The sequence below is a fragment of the Melanotaenia boesemani genome, chromosome 8 (assembly GCF_017639745.1).
Source record: "Melanotaenia boesemani isolate fMelBoe1 chromosome 8, fMelBoe1.pri, whole genome shotgun sequence".
NCBI classification, from domain to species: domain Eukaryota; kingdom Metazoa; phylum Chordata; class Actinopteri; order Atheriniformes; family Melanotaeniidae; genus Melanotaenia; species Melanotaenia boesemani.
In genome coordinates this window covers 29,313,111-29,340,855 of record NC_055689.1, presented here as the reverse complement: position 1 = coordinate 29,340,855, position 27,745 = coordinate 29,313,111, and the positions used below count along the sequence as shown (strand labels likewise).

Sequence of the window (27,745 nt, the reverse complement as noted above, 5' to 3'; positions counted from 1 at the left end):
AATTTCACAGTTCTTTTAGGAAAGTCAAACTTGGGATTTATCAAGGGTTAAGCCTCTATAATGTTTCTCCCTGCAGTTACCTACATAAGAAACACAAAGCTTGAGTTACAGATGTTATTGCTCACAATAAGAAAGTTGTAGCCGCTGTTTTTGTCATGTCCCATAGCAACATGAAAAAACAGCGACGTCATTTTCATCAAGTAGAGGGCTGCAGATAATACACGATACAGTAACAATAGATACGACTGGTGTCCTTCAGGGTTTCTGTGTTTGCATGTCAGTCCCAAAATAATTCACACCGTTAAGACACATCCTAACTGTTCTGCTCCAACTGAATGTGGAAGATGTAATCTGATAAAGTACACGTCATCATTCAAGAGAAAAAATAAATAAAACTGATTTTTTGTGAAACAATATAGAAAATAATTTGTATTGTGTAAACTTGCCATAACCGTACTTTGTATAATGTTTATGACGACCAAGAAACAGTTGAATGAATTATCTAGGTTTTGAGAGAAAGGCATGCTTAATAAAGTAAAAGAAAAAAAAAAGAAAAAAATTCTTAAAGGTGTATAATGACATAAGTAAGTTCTGACTGCCCACCACAAGAGGTCACAACTGATTCAGACATGATGCTCTAAAAGCACAAATGTCATGTCTGACTTTTGTTTCATCGTTAGAAATTCAGCAGCCGATTAATGCATCATCGGCTCTTAGAAATCAGTCCTGCAATGCACAAGAACTTCTCTGAACTGTGTTAATGGCGCTAGTTTGTTTGTTCTTCTACATTTATTACAAGCACAAATGATGATTGACACACATAATAATGTACAATAATGTGAATTACTTCTCATGAAGATAGTTCAAGAGCACACACTCTTTATCCATATAATCATTTTGATATTGGCCCTGTTTGCACATTTTGAGCCTTTTTTGTCAGAGATAATGAATGCAGTAATGTAATCCATCCATCCATCCATCCATCCATCCATCCATCCATCCATCCATCTTTTATACCACTTATTCCAGTGCAGGGTTGTAAAGGGGGCTGGAGGCTATCCCAGTACACAGTAGGCGAGAGTCAGGTTACACCCTGAACAGGTTGACAGTCTTGTATAACTCAGTTTAATTTTATTTATACTGAATATTTTATGCAAAATTGCAACCCAAAGACGATTGCAACACTTAGAAGCCCCATGCATGAAGGTAAAACAAATTTATGTGAAAAAACTTACAGTAGAAGAGCAGATTGCAAATAGTAATAAACTATTCATTTAAAAAAGGACAAAAAGAACAGCCGAAAGTGAAAAAATAACATTGAAAAGAAAAAAGATCTATTTATTCAAAGAGTTAAGGTTCGAGCTTAGTCGCTGTTTCCACAGGAAAATAACCTGAAAACATAAAGTCCTGCATCCCTTTTTAGTAGGCTGGCACTAGTGAAGGCTTCTTTTAGGGTGATGAGGAATAATAAGATTATTGTACAAAAAAGTTTAAATTCTAAATCTAAATTTTACTTAAGGGAAAATGGGAGAAGCTAGCATGTGAAAGATATGATCTCTCATGACAACACACTCATAGAAAATTTAGACATAAGGCATAATTGTTAGGGTTCCTGTCTGTCTTCCATGTGTGTGTTCCTGGATTGCCCTAGTGTGTGCGTCTGGCTCCCTCTGTCTGCCTTGTACGTCATGTCTGTTCCCAGCCAGGAGAATCATAATAGCAGCAATCACCTTACCTGGGCTGATCGTCACACCAGGACCTCATCCACCAATCAACCACCACAATACTTAAACACCGGACCTTTCTTCATTCCTCGCTGGATTGTCCAGTTACTCACCTGGTATATCGTGGCCTCTCTAGTTCTTTGTCTACATTCTACGTGTTTCTCATAATCCTGTCTTGTCTCCAGATTCCTGGTTCTCCAGATCTCATCAGTCCAGCCTGCCACACCTACCTCCTGGATAAGTCTGTCTCCAGCTCCTGTCAGCTCCGTGCTACGCTCCACCTGCCACCTACTCTATCTGGTCAACCATGAGCTTTTCCGGATTCAGCTCAGAAACTCTATTAAACCCTTTTACTAAAAAAAACTAACCATTCTCTGCTATTTGGTTGTTCAGCGTTTGCATCTTGGGGTTCAGTAATCATTCCTGCCTGACTCATGGCATTGGTTGCAATAGTCAAGCCTAGATGTAATAAGTTCATGGATCACCTTTTTAGCATTGTTTTGGGGAAAGTATACACCTAAATTTGTCTATATTAGATTTTTTTTTTTTAAGTAGCTCTAGAAACTTATTTATACAGGAATTAATTTTTTAAAGCGTGACCCAAGAAATAATGGGCAGAAATGTATATTTATTTAATCTGAAATATTTTTGTTTTATCTTATTTAGTTTTGTTTTCACTGTCTCACTTTAAACTGTCTTTCTTTGCAAGAACATTAGATGTAGATTAAGTTCTAAGTAAAAAAGTAATAATAATAATTTGCATATATGTACCATTTGTTACTGTGAGATGTCTAAATTATTGCAGTGCAAAAGGTGTCCACCAGGGGGCAGAAGACAACTATTAGATTGTATACAACAGGGTTTTGAGCATAGTCTTCACCATAAAATGATGCAATAGGTCGTTTAACGTTAAAGGGTAAAAAGAAAAATGATCAAGAATAACTTCAAGATTTCTCACAGACATACCTTAAGTTGAGCTAATACCATCATTATGTGTGAATAACAAATGTCAGGGTTTCAAGGTCTTGGAGGGGGCATGGGAGTTCACTCAACCAGTCTACATTTGCTTTGTGGATTAGGTGAAGGCGTTTGACCATGTCCCTGGGGGCTCCTGAGGGGGTGCTCCAGGAGTTTGGACTGCCGGACCCTCTTGTATGAGCTGTCCAGTCCCTGCACGACCGGTGCCAGAGTTTGAGCAGCATTGCCGGCAGTAAATCAGATTAGTTTCCTATGAGGCTTGGACTCTGTCAAAGCTGCCTTTTGTCACAATTCTGTTCATAACTTTTATGGACAGCCGAGGTGTTGAGTGAATCCGGTTTGGTGGCCTCAGGATTGGTCCCTGCTTTTTGCAGATGATGTGGTTCTCTTTGCTCTATCGGGCCGCGACCTTCAGCTCTTGCTGGAGTGATTTGCGTGTGAAGTGTGAAAGGGCTGGGATGAGAATCAGCACCTGCAAATCCAAGACCATGGTCCTCAGCTGGAAAATGGTGGAATGTATTCTCCAGGTAGGGAATTAGGTCCTGCTCCAAGTGGAGGAGTTTCAGTATCTCAGGGTCTTGTTTATGAGTGAGGAAAGGATGGAGCGGGAGATCAACAGGCAGATTGGTGCGGCTAGATGAGGTGGCTCGGGCATCTGGTCAGGATGCCTCCTGTACGCCTCCTTGGTGAGGTGTTTTGGGCACATCCCAGCACGAGGAGACCCCGAGAAAGACCCAGGACATGCTGGAGAAACTGCATCTCTGGGCTGACGGACAAGCTGGTGAATGTGGCTGGGAAGAGGGAAGTCTGGGCTTCCCTGCTTAGGCAGCTGCCGCTGCAACCCAAGCCCGGATTAGCAGTAGAAAATGGGTGGATGGATGGATGGATGGCATACCTGGTTTTCTTTATGTGTTCATGAAATCTTTTATATATACATATATATATATATATATATATATATATATATATATAAAAGATTGCTGACTTGTTTAAATTTGAATTGCTTAAACAATCTGTTGTCTGTGTTGTTGGTTTTTGACCAAACTGTAAATGAAAATTGTTTTGACCTTTATAGTTTAGAAATAGCAAATATAGCAGCAACCTTTTCTGGAGTAATTGAACTGTTACATGTCACTATGATATTTGTGAGAATGTACAGAAAATACTAACAAATTTATTTAGAGAAGCACTACATGACAGCACGACAGATTTTCTCAGTCCGATGTTGACTTTTGTCTTACCTTTTGCTCTGTCCCTTTCTCTCTTTCGTTTTCTCTCTTCCTCAAACACTGTCCTCTTGCATTTCTTTGATGAATCAGCCACAGTGCATGTTCAAAACAGTCAGTGTGTTGATAAACAGTTGTTAGCATGTGATGCAGTGCGAAAGCAAAACTCACTGTTAAACGAAACTCAGTGTGTAGCTCCAGACTGGAACCTAAAGTTGCCAAACGTGGTTTCTTAGCTTTGGAATTCTGCTGAGCAATGACATCTTCAGGATTGGAATGTATGTAATAAATGCCACTGCGATCAAAACGAGTCAGAAACACATTTTTTCAAGGTCAGAAAATTACATAGTGCTATTTTAAGAAACGTCACTATATTATTATAGAAAATATGAAATAAAGCCTCAGCCATTTGCGCAAATGAATTATTTTGTATTTAACACTTGACCGGGTAAAAGGGGAAAACAGTGTGATAATATGTGTCAGGTCTTGCTTATATATTCTCAACATGTTAAATGCCCTTAGATTCCACTACGAGTGCTACTTGCCACTTTGCTATCCTTTTAATTTCTGTTTTTTACATGATTCTTTAACAATTAAAATGTTTATCACATGCTCATAGTTTCGCTTTGATCAAACTACCTTTACTTTCTGTGTATTTACACATTAGTTTATGCATTTACTCCATTATATTTACTTTAAAAAAATCCCTATAAACAATTGCTCATATTCTCCAAAGGTGAGGTTGTGAGAGCTGCTGAGGCCGTAGATAGTAGTCGGTGAGCGCTCCAGCTGTGTTAAGAGTCAAAATAACCTCCTGGTTTCATGCTGGCTTGAGATGAATGAGAGATTCTGTTTTAAGGCACAGACACACACAAATGCACACTTTTTACATACACTTTCAGTTCAGTGGTTTTATTCCTTTCCCTTGTTTCTACCAAACCTTGTGCTGCTGCCTTTCTTCAGCCTTCTGTTACCTACACTATGTGGTGAGAAGACAGAGCAGGAAACAGTCCTTGCGATTCATGCATGTGCTACTTGGACATCTGTTTCTGAAAGCTCCACGTGGATTTGGACTGCTCTTTGTCTGCAGTGTGCTTTGTTTCAAGCAAGACAACAGGTATAGATTAAAAAGAGATTAGTTTTTCAAGTGAAAAATCTGGACCAAATAATGAAATGCACACATTTAGTTGTATTACTGTACTTGTGAAAGTTTTAATTACTTATCGAGTCATTTCCTATTAGCAAACCTAATCTGCCTAATCCTAATTCTACTTTTAAAACCAAACTCAAGTCTTAACTTCAAAGGACCTCATGCAGTCTTCACAGTGGAGGGATTTATTCAACTTTCTATCCATTAAGTGTATTTTTAGACACTCAAGTTAAGTGATTTGTGAAAAAAGAACATGATTTATATTGATTTTCCAACCACTTCTGCGTCCAGGGTTGCTGTCATGCATAGCAGACATTACCGCGAGTAACCACAGGGTGGCGATCGAGTACCTAAAGCTGCTTCTCTGATGCTTTCAGGGACTCTTTGTAAACTTAAATTACTTCCCAATGAAAAGTGTACTGTATGCCTTTCAGACCTACTTCTCTACATTCATCTGACAGCTTTGTTATCTTTAAAAACTAAGACTTCACACAAAGTAATGAAGATAAAAGGCTTTTAGCTGAAAGTAACAAACAATGTATTTTTGGTAGACAGACCAAAGAATTACTTAATTATTTAATAAATCACTGGTTAGAAAAATGTTAAATTATTTTGTTGATTGCTTGGAGCACTTGTGGAAAATGTCTCACTATTCCACACTATATAAAAACTTTAATAAGAATAGTAAAATGAGCACAGGTTTAATCAATATTGTAAATAATCACATACAAGCAATTTAAAATTAACTCCACCTCTACCAAACACATCATTAACCGTCATTTGATACATGCATGAATAATGATATTGTAATAATAGAAAATATATTAAAAATTAAAGTCATATTTAGTATTTTTGCTTTTCAATGTGTATGTTGTCTACATTATTAGCCTAATAACATTTTGAAAAACTTTTATTTTAATTGAAAGCTCTTAATTTAATTGAAAAAAACTGAACATTTTCATAATGTGTAACTATCAGACTGAATTATTGAAAAATTGTGGCTGTTATCTTGAAACTGACATTCCCGGCTGCATTGAACGCAGCACGTGACTGAGCATTAGCTCAGAACAGAGAGAGGGATTGGGATTCAGAGAGGGAAGGAAGGAGAGAGAGAGAGAGATAGAAAAGCTAAACAGGTGGTCTGAAAACATAGAAAACAATGTCGCCTGACTGGGGGAAGCGGGCAGACCTCTAGTCCTTGTTTCTGTGAAGGAATACCGGGACAACCTCGGAACCGAACAAACCCAAACTCATGCTCCTTTTTGGTTTCCACACGGATTTCTCCTCCCGCTCCTCGACTCGGTTTTGCTCCGAACCAGGGGAAGACCTCGGATACTAAACCATGAAAGTCACGGTGTGTTTTGGCAGGACCCGGGTGGTCGTGCCGTGCGGGGATGGAAATATTAAAGTCCACACACTCATCCAGCAGGCTGTCATGAGATATAAGAAGGCTATCGCGAAGGTGAGTGGCGGCTGCTTTGCTTTCTTGCGGCTTTTGTTTTCCTGGAAACAACGCTGTTGCGACGTGTGGGGGGGCTCAATATGGCGCAAACTTCTCACGGGTGCAAAGTAGAGGAAAAGAGACGTTTGTTTCTGCTCTTTCATTGCGCTCCTTTTTGTGAGACGCACGCTTGGTGTGCACATTCCCCGTGTGTTGCCGCTTTCAAAGAAAGGCGCACCGCCATTGTGGTTCTTGCGTTTGGAAACCCACAAAACTTCCTCAGGGATTCTCCCTGAAGCACGCAACGAAGTAGGCAACGGTAGGCTGCAGCCTGGAAGACTGAGGTCAGAACCTCTCGTACATTTATGCACAAAACGCACCTTTGTGGACTTTGTAACACAGTTTATTGGCCTCAGTTCATGCTTGTGGAAGTTGCCCGCAGAAAGTAGCCTACTAGCTGGTTAGCCAGCAGACTGCAAAAGTAGAACTGCAATGAGGCGTTCAGGCTCCAGTACAGAGCAATGCTGCTACCAGCTGGAGGATCATATCAAGCTTATGTGCTCTCTACAGAAATACATCAAAACAGACATTTTAAACACTTTTATTGAGTTAAACGTACATTGAAGCTGGAATGTGCAAACCACGATGAAAAATCATAGTGTAGGTGAACAAACATTGCTTAAAATGCATGAAAAAGTTCCTTTTAATAGATTATGTGAGACTGAAATCTGGGAAGCTGCTTCCCTCGGCTGCACGACAGCTTGGTCAGGCTCCAGGCCCAGCAGCATGGAGAGGTAAACTGCAGAGCCAAGCTCCAGCTGCCTGGTGGAAGCACAGAATTAAGGCATAAATCCTGGAGATAAAAGTGAAAGAAAAGAAAACTTGCAGCAAGGATATTGGGACAGTGGAAGATAACCTTTGAACTGACTCTGTTCTTAAGTCTGCAAGGTTTTCCAGTTAGATCTGATAAGAGCTAGGGCACAAGAAAATAGTAAATTTTTGTTTTCTGTACAAGAAAGGTAGAATTTGTCACTTTTCCAGCTTAACATTTAGGTACATTTAAAGAGGTGTTATTATGTAAAGATTTGGGTGATGTATTCAGTTCAGACTGGTTGAAGCTCACTGAAATATTTGAGACTTATACCACTGTTAAACCGAATAACTTTAAATTTAAGTAGATGATTAGTTAATGGTTGTTTTTGTCATTGATGAGGGTTTGTTGGCCAGTCTTCATTTTATGTGCAAATGTTTTTAAGTAGCTCCTCAAGCTGAATAAATACTTAGCCTCTCTATGCTTTAGCTTGAAGCCATTCGCTTTTGGCTGTAATGATAGTGACCTAGAAGTTGAACTATATCCTCTTGTCTTTTGAATAATTCAGTGTGAGCTGACAACAGTGCTGGAGAACATCCCTGTACCAATGAGAGGCAGGTTACTTGATGGGAGAACTCCTCTTTGACTTCATGCAAACTTGGTTTCTTTTGTTTAGGCCTTTGTTGTGCATGTTGAGGGAAGACTTTTTTTGTGATTTTATACTTATTGATTTTATACTGTGCACAGTGGTAGAAACTGATGATATAAATGCCCGGGCCATTTGATGAATTGTATGCACAGTATTTAGTAGCCAGGTTTTCTTTTTTCCAAGTAGCCAGATAGAGTCTGTCTGCTACTATCCACACTAGAACTTCATAAAACCTATAAGCTATGTGCTGTTCTCATGTAACTTGGTACAGTTGTAGTCAAGGCATTGCTGAATGTGCTCAGTGGCATATTTATGCAAAGAATAATTGCTATCATGATGTTTTCCACTCTGTAAACTAAGGAAAAAAATAGGTGAGGATAAAAGTGTAGTTTTTCCCTTTAGTTTATCACAATTTGCTCAGACCAAGATTATGAATGGAGTTATTCATTTAATTTGGGTAGGTCTGTTTAGGCAAATCACACCCCCAAAAACCAGAGGATTTAACAGGTTAATACAGATGCTCTCCTTAATTTTAGGATAATGACACATTTTCAGTACATTGTGCAGACTCATCTTCACAAAATGAATCAAAATATTCTTCTTTTTATTATTTCCTACTAGTTAAACTAAGTTCTCCAAATTCTGGCATTCAGGAAAGATGCATTTCTCTGATGAAGGCATAACAGTCGGTTGGTTAGCTTGTTGCTAGCTACAACTAGATAGCATGGCTGGCGTCTCTGAGGCTAATGCATTGTAGTTGGTCTGCTTAAATGCAAAAGATTTGCGCTTTGGTCTTTCATTTACACGCTAACAGAGTTTTAGGTGGACAAAACCGCAAAGATTTGAAAACAGGCTTCAGAGTGAAATTCTCTTAAAAGGCAAGGTGAATCCTGTCCATGTAAACATGAACTGGAATCTTTTTGCACACTTGGGGCTAGGGCTGGGCGATATGAACCAAATCTTATATCTCGATATTTCTTACCTGAATCACGATATACGATATATATCTCGATCTATATATATATTTTTTGTCAAGTAACCAAAAAGACAGTTCTAATTTACAGCCTTTAGTGCCAAATATACTTTTATTAAGGATCAGCAGCACATGTGCATTAAAACAGCTGACTGAAATTACAGTACCTTTATATTAAATTAAATGCTCCTATAACAAAATAAATGAAAAATACTTTTCAATGACCATAACAAAAATACGGCTGTGTAAAATGCAAAAGAAAAGAAGATTTTAACTCAAAACAAGCTATCTCGATATAAACGATATTGCTTCCTTCTATATTGCGTCTGATAAAGTCTCGATATATTTGAAAAACTCGATATATTGCCCAGCCCTACTTAGGGCATGTTTACACCTGTCAACAGAATGACAAAACAACAATAGCAGGCCTCCCACGTTTTGTTTGTGCTGCTTAATCTTTTAGTTATTATGGTTTCTTATAGTAACTAAAATAAGTTATTATGGTTTCTTATAGGGGCTGCACGGTGGTGTGGTGGTTAGCACCACAGCCTCACAACAAGAAGGTGGCTGGTTTGAATCTGGGTCGGGGGGGTTTGAACCTTGAGGGCCTTTCTGTGTGGAGTTTGCATGTTCTCCCCGTGTATGCGTGGGTTCTCTGGGTACTCTGGCTTCCTCCCACCATCCAAAGACATTCATGTTAGGTTAATTGATGACTCTAAATTCTCCCTAGGAGTGAGTGTGTGTGTGTGTGTGAATGGTTGTTTGTCCCCTATGTGTTGGCCCTGCGATGGACTGGTGACCTATCCAGGGTGTACCCTGCCTCTCACCTGTTAATGCTGGGATAGGCTCAAGCTTACCCGCGACCCGTAATGGACTAAACGGTTCAGAGAATGAAAGAATGAATAGTTTCTTATAGCTAAACCTGCCTTTTTGTGCAACATTTATGCCGTCAGCAATGGCAGATTACATGATACTTGTGCTAGATCAGTGGTTCTTTTTGAGCCACGACCTCCTAAATAACATACACTTATGTTTGCAATGCTTGTTTTTATGACCCAAAGACTGATCTCTTTGCATTGACATGTTAATTTTGATAGTCGTAATGAAAGTCCTAAAAAATTTATTTGATAATTGTAGGCTACATGTAAGAGAGGAGGATGTCTGTGTCTTAATGTGCAATAAACAATTGACTTTGTTGTTTCATATTTAACATGAAAATTTGTCCATGACTGGGCGGGTTTGTGCATGCAGCAGTGTCTGTGTCCTTAATGCTGAATGTGATGTATACATTTATGTACTTTCTTCGCACCTCAGTTCATGATAAAAGTCCCATAAAAAGACTGGTGGTGGAGAGAAAAGTGGAGGCAGAGCAGGTGGCAGGAGAGAGCAGCAGGGATGCTGTGGCCGCTTTTCTGTACAGCAGAACAAGCATCAGAATCAGACGTGCTTTATTTGTCCCAGACTGGCAAATTTCTGTGAAAGAATAAAATTAAACTGTAAGATGCAAAAATACTATATAGTGGACACACTTAACAGATATCCAAGTCAAAAATAGAAAAGATAAGAGATATGAAAAAAAAAGGAGGGGGGGTTATAAAAAGTACAATGGTGCATGAAGAAGGGGGCCATGTAATAAGGGCTGTAGACACACCCGCTTATCTGTTGCAGGCTCAACCTTCCTCACCTGCCTCTGTATTACACACAGATACCAATGTGCAACAGTCCCACCTCTGAAATGGGCTGCGTGAAAAGATATTTAGCCTATGAGCTGACAGTGAGTATGTAAAAAAAACTCCACTTTGTTGCTTTAAAATACACAGAACAGTGTGTTGGAGATGAGGCCTCAGAGCTTTAGGTCGAATTAAAACAAAAAAGAAAAAAAGAAGAGGTCTTCATGAACTCCTCATCCACAACAAAACACACTGCCTCAAAGCCCAACACCCTTGTCATTTAATCTTCTTATAGACGTGTTTATTGCTTCTGTCCCACCCAACCCATTTCATCTAACCAAGGTTGAGCATTTTCATCTCTCCGGAAGTCTTTTGGAACAGATGTTGTGCTGAAGATCACAGCTTTTTTGGGTCTGCCCGCCTTAATAAGAGAACCAAATTTAGGTTGGGTGTTTTCTCATGTCTCAATGTTTGTATGGACCTTGTTGCAACTTCCCCTGTCATTACAGAGGAATGCTTCCTGCAGAACAAGTAGTCCACTTTTGAGGGCCTTTAGTCTTCTCATAACCATGGAATTAGAGAGATGCAGACTCAGGGGTGAGATATGGCTTGTACAGCAATCAGAAATCTGACTGAACTTGAGAGTAAATGGATTCAGTTTTCTGGAAAAGGAAACTTTGTGAGATTATCTTCCACTGCTGTTTTTCCTTCCAAAGATAATGGAGTGGTTTGTCACTAATGTTTGGCTATTTACATTTAGTGTGGCAAGCTCTTAAAATGACACCCTTGACTGGAAAACTGTCTGGTAGTTTAATGCTTCAAACCCTCAAATGATGCAAGTGTTGGCATGTCAGCACATTCATGAGATTTTTTTATTTAAATAGTTTTCCTATAACTCCAAAGCCTTCTGTGGAATATGAGGTTTCTAAATTGTCTCAAGTGCAGCACATTTCCATTCCCACACGGATGAAGTTTTCTCAGGAGGTGAGGTTATTGTGTACATATTTAACTGTTGAAGCAGATGAATTTGATGTGGCTTTGACTTCTTGCAGACAAAAGAGCTGGTTCTTGCTTTTGATTTGTTTATAGAAGAGTTTTTCCTCCTTTCTCTTCTTAATTGGTGCTGTTTTTGACTGACACTGATAATCTTATCTTACATAGGCAATGTCGACTTTTTAAACATAAGGAATTAATTTAAATGGAATATGTTGTAGATTTATTGATTTTCTTTCAACATAAAATAAAGTTGGTTTTAGTCAAATTTGGTTACATACAATAACAAACCGCCTTCTATGTGGGTCAAACTCATCAAAGGAAATCATCAGAATTGAGCAGCGACGAGTTAAATCTGTCATTCTGTTTTTAATCTTGTCCTGATGTTATTTCTATTCTCTGTAGTGTGCTCAAGATATTACACAATTCATCACACAAATGACTGTTTTTAATTAGTGCGCATCAGGCTTTGATGGTGGACGGGCCCTGGAGATGCACACTAGTGCATGTTGAGTGGGAGTTGCTGTTCTGGTCATACTCTGATAGATTAAAATGTTAGCCACCAGAAATATGCAGCGTCTTCAAAGGAATGGCTCCAGGTATAGAAGCTGGCCCCAATTTGTAGAAACGAACAACATAACTGCATGTGTGCAACGACATATTGCACTCAGCATGGTGAAGATGGAGGCAGGTTGTGGATGGGTTTCCCAGTACTTTCTCATTGTTTGGATTTGTGATGTGTGACCATATTTTCGTCATGAAAGATTAAACTTGGCATCAAACTTCTTACAGTTGCTGAAACGGCCACTGTGTTCTGATAAATAATGGAATAAAAAAAAAAAAAAAAAATAGGTTCTCTTTGCTTTTATCAGAGCTGGTGTGATTGAACAGGCAGAAACCAGTTGAAGTCATTGTCATTCCCTGACATGTAGGTAGTTTTAATCTGGTTTGTAGCCAAAAGTCTAGCTTAGAACCAGTTCTTTCTGTTATGGCTGCCAAGGCACTGACGCCATCCCTGGAAAGCTCTTTTCTGGCCCTGATCAAAGAATCGCTTGTGTTAAGAGATGGGGTTGAGGTTATTGTGTAAAAAGTTGTAATGTTGGAGCTACCATGTTTAAATGTTCAGATGAAGTTTCAGCATCTGATCTGCTTCTTTTGGGAAAATACAATAAAAAGTTTCAACTTGTTCTTCACATTCAAGTAGAAACAGCTGATTAAACTCGTAACCTTAGTGTTTCTCTTCCTTTCCAGTTGTTTTAAAGTTATAAACTGTTTGTGAATGCTGCTTAATGTACCACATAGATCTGCACTCCAAACTGCCACTTAATAGGCACCATTTGTTACTTCATTTATAAACAATGTTTTAATAACATCTTGCTTGCCTGCAGCAATATCAGTAAATTAAACGTTTACCCTATAATGCTCGATGTTGTTGCAAAGAGTTCACAAACACTAAATGTTATTTAAACAGCTTTTATAAGCTACACTGATGACGTTTAGACAGTGAAACCTCTAGCTAAGTGCAGGGAAAACAAGACAAACAGAACTGTGCAGCTAAACTGTTTCCCTGCACAAAACCTCTAGCAGCAACACTTGCAATAATAAATGGGTTTTAAGATGAGTTTTAAAATTAGACAATGAGGAAGCTTGTCTAATATGGAGAGGGAGCTCATTCCACAGTTTTGGACCAGCAAATGAAAAAGCTTGGTCCCCTCTGAGCTTCCGTGTGGACCTCAGTATGTCCAGGAGCAGCAGGTTAGCTGACCGGAGGCACCGAGAAGGATCGTAGGGGTGGAGTAGCTCGAAGAGGTAAGGAGGGGCCAGACTATTTAAAGATTTAAAACTAAACCAGTTTACTAGCATGTGCATTCAGACTGGCATCCAAATTTTCTGAAACTTTGGAGGGAGGAAGAGATGAAGCACAGCAGAGAGGAAAAACGGACCTGCATGATTTATTCATGATGATGCCAAGCTAAATCAACCTACTTTTGAAGGTTTAAAGTTCTGCTTTAAAGAGCAGTCGCTCACCTTGATTTATCTACATGTCATGGATAAAAGTGTAAGACTTTATTTGGGGGGGGGGGCTAAAAAAGAAAATGCACACTTTTTAGTCATTTTAATGAACTAGGAATGAGCTTCTGAAGAGCTTGGCTTTGTTAACCTGGTAGACCGACCTAAAATTTTACAGTTCATTTCTTTGATCCCCATGTCACCAGGCTGTACCAGCCAGGGTTTCCTGCTTCTAAAACAAGCACAGTGGAGGATTAAAAGCTTCACAGATGATCCACGGGCCACTGATTCTGCCCTTGATAAAACCGCTGTGAAAAATGTCCCTAAAATCACCTGCTGCAGGATTGCATTTCTTGAAGGAGTTGATTTAAACACGCAGTTAAATGAGGAAAATTCGCCACATGACTTGCATGAGCAAGTCAATAAAACATTAAAACACAGAGGTTCATGCAGTTGACTTTGCTTTCACCGTTTTATAGTGTTGTTTCTTCTACCTCCTAAATTCTTAAACAGTTAAGAAAATTACTGACATTACCAAAAACAAAAAAAACTTTGAACAACCGCAAACACAATCAGTAAGCCTGAAGTTTTAAAGTCTATCATCTATTTTTCTTTAGGGCATGAGAAATTCTGCACCTTCTGCTCTAGTTGATGATGCTAACATAACCATCTTTCCCACTGTGCTTCTTTGCTGTGCTTTGCATTTTAGATGAGATCCTTTTTTTTTTTCTTCCTTTTTCCCATACGCCTTAGTTATATTGCTTAACTGTGAGGAATTTGCATGTGAGAGCAGTCACCTTTATCAGTGTTTGACATCATGATGTTGATGGCACAGTAGAAAAGATGATAGTTTTGTCATTTGCCAGTGGGGTTTTTCCCAGGAGGGGAATGAACTTGGCATGGAGTCATTAATAGATTAGGGCAGCTGTTTGGGCCAGTAGATAGCAAGACACATGTGAAGTGGGAGGTTGTGAATTGCTGAATGCAGACTTCTCAGACGGTGGGAAGACTAGTGCTCTCCTTTTTGAAGTTCATTAACATTTTAGGAGTTAAGCTTGCCTTGTTAGCAAAGCAGTTTTATTATAGGAAGCCTTTCACACAGAACTTGTGTTGGATTTTCTCTACTGGCACGACTGTGGTTTAGTTCGAGGTGGTGGGATATGCTGTAAAAGGCAAAAAAAAACTTAGCTGGTTTGGAATTATAATCTGGCTCTAGAAGCCTCATTGATGCACAACAAGCAACACCTCTGCCAGTAAGAGCTTCTTCCTAGGAGTCCTGGTAATATAATGGTAGGGGAAACACTGCAGGATGATCTCCAGAGACAGCAGCAAACATTAAAACAAAAAGATTTAAAAGTATCAGGTCATTGTGGGTCTCACTGGGCAGCTGTGGTCAGCTCTGACATAAGGGACCTGATGTTCTCACCCCTCAAAATTGTTTATATATTTCTTTAACTTTTTAATTGAAAAAGTTCTTTAGATTTAGCTGTTTGTGCCACCCTTCATCCCAGTTGAGCATGGGATGGATAAAAAGCAAAGATCTTGGGAGTTAAGGTGATAACTTCCTGTGCATTTTTTGAGTCATGCAGGTTAGAAGTTGGGGTTGCTTTGGATGTGTAAATATACTCATACCTGAGCTTAAAACATACTAGGATATGTCAGAGTTTCTAAGGTTTGGGATGTACCCAGTCCTCCTTAGTAGTCTAACCCATGACTCTAAAGCATGCAAAGATTTTTGCAGCTATAAATGACATCTCCATAATCCAGCACTGACATAAACTGTTGGTGACAGGTCACTTTTTGGTCTAAAAGAAAAAAAAAACAAACAAACAAAAAAAACCCAAGACTGTATTCTGAATTAAAAAGAAACTGGAGAGCCTGGTTAGGTGTGGGTGCAGAGCAGAACATCACAGCGGCATCTGCATAAAAAAGGTTGTGGTCCAGAAGTGAGAAAATATGAAGGATTGCTCTTTAAGCCTTGTTTTTTCTTTTTTTTTCAGTGGAAACACATTCTTTTTTCCCTTGTTTCCTGCATACAACCAATTTCAACCATAAAATACCCAGAGGACAGACTCGAGAAAGGAAATGTAAACGTAATCCATTTCCCCACCGGAGAGGGATTTGCTAATTTTGCCCTCTCTCTTTCTGATGGCCCTAATGACTGTGAATTTAGTCATTAAGAGCAGCCCTAACCACTAAACCAGCTCTGGCATGTTAAGAGGACGTTGACGCAAACAGGTCCCTTAGGATTTTAAGACAAAACCAGTCAACTTTTTTGTTTCAGTTGACTTCTGCAGCCATTTAAAGACACCTGGGCTCAAATGACCTCAGAATTAGTGGAGCCTTGTCTAAATGACACTTGAGACTTTTGACTTTCACAAAAGACTAAAATCAACCCCAGAGTACAGATTAATACCATTATATAAAAAGATGCTGGAACAGATGCTGTCTGCAGCTCCATAATCCTGAACTATTCACACGGGCTTTGCAGATGAACTAATAATTGAAAACGAAAGAAGGCAAAAAAAAAAAAAAAAAAAGCACAAGCGATATAAAATTGTGAAGCTTTTCTTCTTGCAAACTAATCTCTTGATCATGATGAGAGAGGGTGCTGGTGCCTGAGTTAACCAGTCCACATCCAGCTATGCCATGATGCAGGGGGCTTAGAGACAGATTACTTGACCTCTGTCATGGGTCTAATCAGCCGAACATTGACACTCCGACCGTTTTAGACAGACATGTACAGACTGACAGGAAAACCTATTTTGGATGATTGATGTTTAAAAAATTATCATCTGCACTCGTAGTTCTTTTGACAAGTGGATCACAGAGTGGTGTTTTGAGGTCAAGTCTTTTTTTTTTTCTTCCTTTTTTTTCTTTTTACACTTGTATAATTTGACTGAGTTTCTTGTATAAACGGGAAGCAGCCAAATGTAAACTTGCAGTGAAGAAGGATCAGGTAGCTTAGAAAGAAGCTTTAGTATCAGCTCTTCTCTGCTGTTATGCTTTGTCCTTATTTTTTTCAACCAGAATTTTCAGCTGGATCATTAGTTTATTTATGAAAGAGATTTTTACTAAGTCTTCACAGACGAGTGTTTGTGCAAAGACAGAGTGTGTGGCTAAGAGAGCTTGTGTGTTTTCAGGAGAATACCATCATTGTGGAGGTCCCACAAGTGTGAGTGTGAAGATTTGACCTCATGAAGTTTTACTGGCATGAGCGTTAAAAGTGGATCTCTGTACGACAATGTTTTGCACATAAAGTTAAACTGTTTTCACTTTTTAAAACCTGTAAAACCAGAAAACATCTGGCACGAAATGGAAACAAGCCAGTGCATAATATTTAAGTTATAATAGCAATTTGAGTGATCCTTTACGGAAAAGCGTAATGCTTGTATTAAGAACACTGTGTCATATTCATCTTTGTGCTTTTGTGAAACTCTCTTCGAGTTGACTTACATTGAATCTACCCAGGAGTTTTGTGGTTTGAGTCTCAGCAACACTCAACTAATAGTTAGGCTAAGCTTGCCAAGCATAAATGGATAGTCATCAACTTTCTCCCATACACAACATAGACATTGTCTCCAAATGTAGAAGGAACAATGTTCTCTTTGGATTCAAAGCCATCTGGTCATTTCCATGTCAGCACTATGGAAAGGTCTTTTTGTCTCTCAGAGATTGTTTTGATTAGCCTCACTTTCACCGTGACTGGTTTGTAACCATTTATAGTAAAAGTGGTAAAACTCAGTAGTTTGTACAGCAAAGTCTGAGACTTTTCTATAGCTTGTTTTGTCACTGCTGGGTACCAATGAAGTATTCCAGGTACTTGTACACGTATTTAAATGTACCCAGGTTTAGTGTGCTACAACCTTGTTAAGGTCTTGTGAAAAGGTGCCTGCTCCAACTCCCGTCCCTTGTCTGCCCATTCAGTGTGACTAACTTTAAATCAGAGTATCAGATAAATGAACATGAATGTGCGTTTGTTTTCAGTGGGAATACAGGCTCTTGTCCATTCAGCAGACAGACATCAACTGAAATGTCAAGGACTTGCTGTGTTGCAGTGCTGAGCACAGGGAGAGGATTGTCTCTGAGGAATGTCAGGACGCTGAACAAACAGGAGTGCAGTTCAGATGTACTGTATTATTCTGTCTGGCTAGATACAGGCTGGATATTAAATAAGTCACAGGACTTCATATTATAATCAAACTGTTATTCACTTTCTTCTCTACAACAATGGCCTCTGTCTTTAACTTAAAATCTTGTTTTGTAACCTCTTCTTCAGATACTGGTGTATTAGTTTCTTCCTCCTGCCTCTGAAGTTCCTGTGAGATTCTTCTTGCCAATCTTAAAAAAATATCTGTTCTCAGTCAGCTGTTAATTACTAGCAGCCAAACACGAAACCAACTAGTAATGTAACTGGGGGAAGAAAACAAAACAAGATAAAAAAAATACAGCAAAACTTGGAGCACCAGACTAGTTCTCTATTGAAAGCCAGGATGCGTTGACACAGCTCACATTTAGTCGGAAAGCATGAATACAAAGTTGAGTTTAGATGCAGAAAACACAGAGCTGCTCAGAGGAGTGAAAGCCTACATTACCACCGTTCCAATGATTTATTAATGTAGATTAATGATGTCCCTTGAAATTGAATTCAGTACTTAGGATGATGAGTCTTTCTATGCTAAATATAGGACAGGCCCAGTGAGAGCTCTGCCTTTGACAGATGATTATTGGCCTCTAGGCAGAGCACACACATGAAGGCCTTGAACTTCATTCTTCATCTCTCTGCTGTCTGGAGAAGTGTCTTGTTTCTCCTCGAGTGGCTAATGAGAAAAATGGATGAATCAGCTGATGTGGCTAACCTAACTAAACCATAATCTTAACACCATGAGTCCATTTAAACCTGTTTTGGTTGATTACTCCAGCTGGGATCTCAAGAACTATTAGTAAACTATCCCTTTTATTGTAATGATAAAATATACTATATATATTTTTATAATTGTACAAAAAACCTAAGATTTGCACAATGAACACATTGAGCAATTAATATAAGTTTGGATGTTTGGTAGCAGCTTGTCAGTGTGAGCCCGCCCTAATCTGAGCCCCACTATATCATTTTTTATTCTAAATAGGAGCATCATGTACAATTACAAGGTAAAATGAGGAATTACGACTATAAACATATTGGAAAAAACTTTCACTGGGATCACAAGTGAAATGAAAAGAAAGAAAATCTCATTTTTGACTTAGTTGCTGCCCATATATCGATTGATATTTTGACAAACGCTTTCATTTGAATGCGGTTGTGATTAGAATTGGTAAAATACGTATTTATGAAAGCGATAACTTGATTTTTGCCAACAAAAAAACAAATAAGCACTTACCTACTTTAATCCAAAATGCTGAAAAACACAGCTTTACAGATTATTTGTTTTCCTTTTTTTTTGCAGATTTAGTTCCAACTTTTATCTGTTTTTATGGCAACTTGATAAATAAATAATACCTTATTGTACAGAAAAGTTGCCAGGCTTTGCATTAGGTCAAGCTGATATCGGAGCACTCCAGCTGGTTCATGTATATGGTCATGCTTGAGAAAATGCTGAATATCTGACCTTTTTTCACTTTAAATTACTATTTGAATCTCTGTTGAAGAAAAAGTGAGTCCTTTATTTTGATGTTTTGCTGTGAAACCTCAAAGCCAGCCACTCATGGCGTATTTCTCCCTGCTGTGAAGCTTGTGTGCGGTATTTGTAGAATTAATTTTGGATTCTTTGGATGTGGCTAAATCATGGCTGTGGCTAAAAATGTTAACCAGTATTTTATACAGATGTCACTCATGGAAACGAGTGGTGTAGACAGTGGGCTCGTCTACTATTTTCTATACAGTCTAATTTGGTGATTAACGATGGCTCAGGTTTTAACATGCGTCTGCCTTTCAGGTTTGAATGACAGACAAAGATGAAAAAGATTTGATTCATGGCCACCTCTGTGACTCCGAGCCTTCTTTCTCTCCTAGGTGTGTTTTTGACAGGGCTGGTCTGCACTTGTCAGATTGCAGCCATGTCACGTGGAGAGGACTCGCATTAATCAGAAAGGCACAGTCTGTTTCTGTATCACAATCAAGTCCTGGGGAAACTGATACAAAGCAGGATAATATATCAAAATCAGAGCATTTGAAGCAATTTTGCTGGTTTAAGTAAGTAGTATGACGCAAAAAGTTAAATTCCCAAAATGATTTTGCAGGCCACCTTTCAGTGTCCTGATGATACTAGACGTAATGTATTGCCCCCATGTGGGAACTCAACCTGTCAGGAGGCCTGCAACATATTTTCTCTATGTGTACATTTTGGAATATATGTTTACTTTTCATTTCTTTCATGTCATAAACCTAGCAGCACTACAAATGCATTATGTGGAATAACTGCAGTGCTGTCTGGCTTCATTATGCATATGCTGTCATGTTTTCTGTTCATCAGGCATGTTAAAAGAAACTAGACATTTGAGCAAATGATGTTGAAGGTAATAAAGAATTGTGTGTTAATTAGCTTAATGTTGATTCCAGGGATGCATTAATATGTAGGTAGGTAAATGTATGAGGAAAGTTTGTACTATTGTGGTAGCTGAAATGGACAAAAAAGGTGAAAAAATTGGTCAGAAACAACATATATTGGACATGATCATCTTCTAAGTCCCGTTTCCACCCAGAGGCCCAGCTCAGTATGGGACGGTACGCATTTCTTTGTGTTTCCATGAGCAAAAACTGGCACGAGTACTAGAATACCTGAGCATCCTACTTTTGTGGGATCTTTCCAATGGGGTCCCAGTCATACTGATCCAACCCAAAAGGGTCATCATTTGATTGGTCAAAAGAATTGTCACTTCCTGTGTGACTCAAGAGTATAAAGAAGGTGGGAACAGCGTCATGTTTAAATAAACCATTTTTTATTGGGTTTTAGTTTAAAGCTACATGCCTGCCATTCTGGTCCTTTGTTTTTTTTTTTTCTTTTCTATAATTGAAGGAAGGCGATGCACAATAATGACATCACACTATTATAAATATAAATAATATCGTTATCTGACTTATACCCCACCTACCACATAAGGGTAGGTTTGCTGTGAAAACGCAAAGAGACCATATCAAACTGTACCAAAGCGTCCTGTCCTGAGTGGACCTGTTGGTGGAAATGGGGCTTTATAGAGAGGAACAGTTTTATGTTTAACTGAATTACTGCTGTTGAGGATGCAAATATTAGCAACTACCTTTGGAGACATAACTATTGTTTAAAGTTGGTCTAAGTTCTTTGTACCAAGATGAACTGTGTGTGTCTGTATGGTTTTTCTCCAGGCTTGTCTTAGGTTTTGTAGAAAAGAAATATTTATTCTGTGGCACTTGTCACTGTTATCCTAAACGACAGTTGTAGGGGCGGCGTGGCTCAGCAAGGTAGAGCGGTCGTCTTGTAACCTGAGGGTTGCCGGTTCGATCCTCGGCCAAGTCGTGTTCATGTCGAGGTGTCCTTGGGCAAGACACCGAACCCCTAGTTGCTCCTGATGGGTCGTGGTCGAGCGCCTTGCATGGCAGCTTCCGCCATCAGTGTGTGAATGTGTGTGTGAATGGGTGAATGTGCTGTATACTGTAAAGCGCTTTGGGTATCCTGGTACAGAAAAGCGCTATATAAATACGGGCCATTTACCATTTACCATTTACTCAAGCAAGACATCTTAATTTACATTTTCTCTACCTGGACAATCTTATTACAGCATTTCAGACTTTTTAAGAAACAATTTCTTATCACATAGCAAAAAATGTTTCAAAGTTACATTTATGCTGATTTCTGTGACGAGGGACAGCCAATTTTACCAAGTAGGAATTATAACAAACTTAACTGCTGCCTGTAGAGTCAGTGCAGCAGCTGACATAGATGTGGAAGTGAGTGAAATGGGAAGTATAGAGGCTTTATATTGCTTATATTAAAGTGCACATGACATGATTTTGACTTCATGTAATTTTGCAAGACAATAATACAACACGACAAAATCGGTGGTTCTGTGCAGTTAAAAGTCAAACGGCTTGTTTGACTTATAAATAACATCGCTAATGTTTACTTGAAGCTTTTTAAGTGATGCGTTTTTGGCAAACATGTTGCATTGCTTGAGATTTTTCTTCAACAATGCCTTCAGATATTAAGTCAGGAAACAGTTGTGATTTTGAAGTGGTGCATGCAAAGTTGTTGGAGGAAGACATTTCAGCCCAGATGGCATAGATTGAGTGATGGGGAAAGGGTTTTCCTTTTCCGGTCTTTTGGCATCAGTATGCAGGGAGTCAGTGGCGAGGAAGTGCACTCGATTGACCATCTGAGGAGCATATGATTCAGTGATATGCATCCACATGTAAACTGAACTAAATACCATTAAAAAGAATAGCCGGTCCCCTGATTTCATTGAGATGATTTTGTAGGCAGAAATGCAGTACGAAGATGAGCGCTTGTCGTCTAACTTTAGTTTGCTCAGACACCCGGCACCAGTGGGGGAGTGAGGATGAAAGAAGCAGCTACAATTTTGGTCAAACCAGAAATAGTCTTGACTCAAAACAGAGGGAGAACAGCAGTGGTGGAAGGGGGGGTATGATCACATGTAAAAATTTAGCTTCCATTTAATTGGCATCTAGGAGAAAAGCAGAAGTGAAAAGCATGTAAACATGGTAAATGGTCCGTATTTATATAGCGCTTTTCTGTACCTGGGATGATACCCAAAGCGCTTTACATTATACATCACATTCACCCATTCACACACACATTCACACACTGATGGCGGAAGCTGCCATGCAAGGCGCTCGACCACGACCCATCAGAGGCAATTAGGGGTTCAGCGTCTTGCCCAAGGACACCTCGACATGAACTCGACTTGGCCGAGGATCGAACCGGGAACCCTTGGGTTACAAGACGACCGCTCTACCTTGCTGAGCCACGCCGCCCCTGAAAAACATGAAAGTGATGAGCTGAAACTATGGAATTAAAACAAACAGATGATATTTGCCAAAAGATCACTCGATAAAGACTGGTGTAAAAAAAAAATAAAATAACTGTCAGCGGTGCTGCTGTAACCGCAGAGCCTGAAGCCAACACAGGGAGACGATGTTTGGGAGTGTGTTGGCAAATGTGATGTTTTGTCTGTTAGAATCTGTTGAGTTGAGTTCAATTTTTCACCTCACATATTCACAGAATGCTGCAGAAGAAAAAGGAAAAGAAAAATGCTTAAAAATAAGGCAGTATGACAGATTCCAGTGAGGATCCATACAACACACACAGATTACAGTGGGAACATTCAGATTTGGCCTGGGATTTCTGTCTGGTGCGACATGATCAGACAAGATTGTGTGCATGCACATGTGCATGTGGTGAGCTCTCAAGTTTGCCCTCTTACATTTGAATAAGGGCACCAAACCTAACATGCCTGGCATTTCAAAAAGGAGGCCGTTTATTAGAAACAAGCATTTACAGTCATGGTCCATGTCCTGAATTGAGTTCAGAATCACAACGATGTTAGCAGAGCTTGTTCAATCAGATGCACAGGATGCAGAGCATAAATGTATGACCAGGGGTCGACTGCTGGGGCAATTAAAAGGTTAAATAAAAGGTTTCAATAGCACTAAACTACATGATTTATTCGGGCTTTATCTGTGTATTCTATTATTTGGATACTTGCTTGGTGGGTTGCAGAGATGATGAACAGATCTCAGTTATCTTTACCAATCTCCTTTACTGCAATTCATGGGATCCAAAATAAATTTACTTTTAATTTTTGTTCAAATCATGTTGTACTAATAAGATCAAAATGTATTCCTTTAAACATCTGCTGTAACTTTGATAGCAGCATTGAGACTTACTGGTACGCACTGGTACACAATATCCAAAAACTCCTGCTCAGTATTTAGTATTTTCAAGCTTTAGGAGAGCACTGATTTCATTCAGTAGGCTGTAGCTGACTTTAATTTTGGCTTCTTTTCTTCTTCTTATTAGTTAAACTTGGCTTGTTCTACAGTGTGATGCTTTAGGGCACATTCACACTGGCACAGTTTGGTCTGCTTTAAACAAACCCTGGTCCACTTCCATAGTTAATATGGCAGGTTTAAAGCAGTGTGACTGTGCTTTCGCACTGCGGTCCACTTGAAAACTGAGGGTCTTTGCTCACTTGCAAATGAACCCTGGTGAAAGACTTGCAGAGTGAAAGCAAGCGGGCCATCCAGTAAACTAAGGAGAGGAAGTAACATGTTGTAGTGCATCTGGCTGGATAGCTTGCTGCCTCTCCTGTTGCTCATACTGGACAGATTCTTGTGGAAAATCACATTTAGGTTTGAACATCAAAGTAAAAACAGAAACCTCAAGACTAAACAATTTAATTGTTGCTCCATCTTTTACTTGCAGTGCTAGTCGATGAGCTGGATTTTCTTCTTTCTTCTTATTCAGTGGTCGTTTCAGGGAATATCGTCCTGAGCGAGCAGTTGTTGTAACTGTGACGTTCTTCAGGTGGTTTGGTCCACTTGAGTAAAATGCAATGTGAAAGCAAACCTCAAGAAGGTGCTAAGGTTTTTTCTAATTCCCTGCCCAAATGAGCTATCCTATCCTGGTGTGATTGCATCCTGAAGTATTTTAATTGAATTGCTCATTGTTTTGCCAGCTGTTTCTCCACAGCTTATTTTTCATCACAGTATCTAAAACTGCAAGCTTTTGGGTCTAGTGGACATGGTGAATATATTGGTCTGGATCTGAGCTGCCAGTTGGTGGTTGTAACTGAGCAGCTCAGATCTTTTGAATCCAGTTATAAGGCGAGCTATTGGTGTACCCGTTGTGGGTATGGATTTGGTTTCCATTTTGGGAATTTGCTATTAATGTAACCTGATGGGTGTTCATTTTCAGTGACAGCTGGGATAGACTCGAGCCCACTGTGACCCTGACCAGGATGAAGCAGCTATAGTAAAAGACTAGATCATGTTAATCTCTTTAAAAATGTGGAAATAAATGCTGTATAAAGTCTGTATCATAATATGTTCTTGCTACGTCAGCACATCCATCTCACCCCTTACCTTCATAGCATCATGCTTAATCCACAGCAAGCTTCCAGAGCCCAAAACGATTAAACCAGCATCTTGAACCTGTAAAAATCCCAAAATAGTTCTTTTTGGGATGGGGATGTCAAAAAGGCTTGGATCCTTAAACAGCATAGTAGTTTATTTTCCGTAATTTCCTTAAGGAAATATTGTATTGATGGAAATAACGTGACACACAACTTCGGCAAAGCAGTCTTGGGGTGTAAGTTAAGAGGTTGTTTGGTTTAATGCTGCGTTGTTCAAACCATAAGAAAAAGTTTCTTCGAACTTCAATCAAACTCTTTAAAAAAGTGCCCAATTAGTTGTTTTCTCAGATTTGGGTTGAATGGCGTTAGGATCTGCTGCATCTGTTTTTTCCAACATTTCCATCCATGTTAAGATTAATAAAAGATGAGCAGGTACGCCTCATTGTATGCAACCAGTGTTGTTCAATATAACACTGTTTACCAGCTGATGAACATGTGGAGGGATTCTAAACATAAATCTTACAACCTCTTGATGTACATTTAAAGTGGCCACAACTTCAAAGTCCACACGCTTTACTTGTTCCCATTTATGTGTTTGCTTCAGAAGTCCTTCCTGCTGTGTCACAACAGGAAAACCCTGGAGGCAGTCTCATAGCTGGCGCTTGGTTGTAACCATATCTCTAACAAATATCTGTACTTGAATTGACCCATTCATTCATCTCACAGATGATTTATGAGTATTTTTGATCATCGTGGTGACCACTAAACATAGGTTTGTCAAAACTGATTGGAAGCACTAAACTTTAACAGGCTCGTATTGTTGCTTGGCTCCATCCTTTTGCATGACTGTAATCAGTTCATGTTCTATGAAGATGCTCTTTCCTTAGTTTGAAGCTCAATCAAAGCTCGTCCAGCCTTATGAGACTTTGTGAAATCCTGGCATGGAGAAAGAGGCTCTGCAAATACCTCTATCTTCACCATCCAGACCCGAAGAGTGGAAAAAGCCTCTCCACTGCCAAAAATTCTGATGGTTTGTGCCCAAGTCCAGCTGGTTCTCTATAAACGGTATATGAATTATTGTTTTTATTCAGCATGTTCTGTGTTGATTTACTCCCACTCGGTATTTTCAGAAGTTTTTTTTGGAAATGGGGATGAGATGATCTCAAAACGACTGCTTTTAGAATAGTACAGCTACATTCCCACAATAGGCCATTATTAATGAAGTAATGTATCTAACTATATTTAAAACTAATTAAAAATATCTTAATAACCAGCTGAATGAAAATCACTTTAGAAATGTATAATTTGTGAAATACCAGTAACACTATAGGGCTGCATTTGCTTTGGAAACAAAGTTTGGTGCTGTCATGCACATCCACGTCTCTCATTTGACCAGACAGTGTCCTGACCCTGCTGTTTATCCTCTTACATCACCAGCGTTAGTCTTGCCGAGGGTAAATGAGAGTAGTGAGAGCTTCCTGCTCATGCATTTAAGCATGTATACCATTTTGCCCACTCTTTAATGCGCACAGATCTAAACTAAAAGTCTTCCATTTGCATCAGAGTCTGTTAAGAATGTTTAAGCTTAATCTTGTGTGAGATTAGAAATTAGAAAATATTATTCTTTTCCCAGAACTTGGTGCATATTAAAAAAAAAATCTGCCCAACAATTTTAAGTTTAGTCTGAGAGAATGGTGTTTAGTTTCCCAAACATGTAATTCTTAATTAATTTAATTTAAATTCAGTAGGTATATATGAATTACAACAAGTCACTTCTGACCCAAAAGCCAGATGGAGCTTGCATATTTCTAAGCTTACGACTGTGATTGCTTCATGTATGTCAGAGATCCAAAGGAAACTATCTCATCTTGCTGTAACTTACACGCCCCTAGTTTCACTAAAGTCTGCATCTCTGGCTCCCAGCGCTCCAATCTCCTTTCTACCCACATCCATCTCTACATCCCAGCTCTCTTACCTCCTCCTCCTTCTTCACAACCCACCTTTTGAATTAAGTCTTTTTCTTACTATTGTGCTTCAGCTCAAGAGAAGGGCTGGAATGAAACTTAATGCTGTTGACGCAGTCTGTTGCAACTCTCTTGGATGGTTTTCCCTCAGTTTCTTTAACACATTGTTTTCTGACAGTTTAATCCTATTTTTTTATTTCAGACATTCTTTAAGAAAAAGAGAAAACCATTTTTTTATTGTGGTAACTAATGAAATGAACATCAGTGTAGTACAGAGGACTACTTTGTCCTGGTCATGGGCTTGTGGTTGCTGAAGGACACGCACATCTTTGACATCTCTGTTGCAGAATAACCACCATCCTCGCCTTCTGTTGCACACATGCACATGCAACAAGGATGTTCCCTCTTTTTGAAGTTCCTCCATCTCCTCTGCTATAAAACTCTGTCTGTTTGAAGTGCATCCATAAACATTACACAACAATATCTGTAAGTCATCAGTGACTTTACTGTACTGGTTTTTCTCTGCCTGCTTGGGCCTGTCTGTTCTATATTTGATTCATGCAGGCCTCAGTAATCCCTATAGACATTATGCATCTGCACACCACACCTTGGACCAGGCAGTTCTGCTCACTTGTAAAGATTATAGATCATACAAATGGAGATTTTATGTGTAACCAGAGGTGACCAGAGCAGCAATGGAGGTTAGGGACTACAGCAAATACACGCATCATAAAGCATGATCCATTTAGACGCATTAATCCAATAATGGCAGTGTTGATACAACTTCATACATTAGTGATTGATGCTGCTGAACCACATTCAAAACACAAAGCACACATCCGAGTTTGATTATTAGCTCTACAAAACACTAAATAAAAGTTATTTTGGTTCTTTTATACAGAGATACTGCAACACATGCAGGTGGATTATCTCTCATATTGAACCATTTCTCTTGAAGCAGCATTTCCCTTTAGGCAGTGATAACATGCAACCATATTGTGCAACCACAACAGCTGTAGAAGTGGCAGGTGGCAGATGCAACCAGTCTAACAAAAGACTCCTGATTAATTTTTCCATTTTTCTTTTTGC

At 39.2% G+C, this 27,745-nt stretch overlaps 1 protein-coding gene across 7 annotated transcripts in view; it reads left to right on the top strand.

Moving 5' to 3' along the window:
- The first annotated feature begins 6,166 nt into the window (after positions 1–6,166).
- pard3ab (par-3 family cell polarity regulator alpha, b) overlaps positions 6,167–27,745 on the top strand; it is a 274,947-nt gene continuing 253,368 nt past the window's right edge. For all 7 annotated transcript variants that reach the window (XM_041991993.1, XM_041991992.1, XM_041991995.1 and 4 more), the window contains exon 1: positions 6,167–6,540. In XM_041991993.1, the coding sequence (XP_041847927.1) occupies positions 6,421–6,540 (120 nt within the window). In that variant the 5' untranslated portion in view covers positions 6,167–6,420. The remainder of the gene's footprint in view (positions 6,541–27,745) is intronic.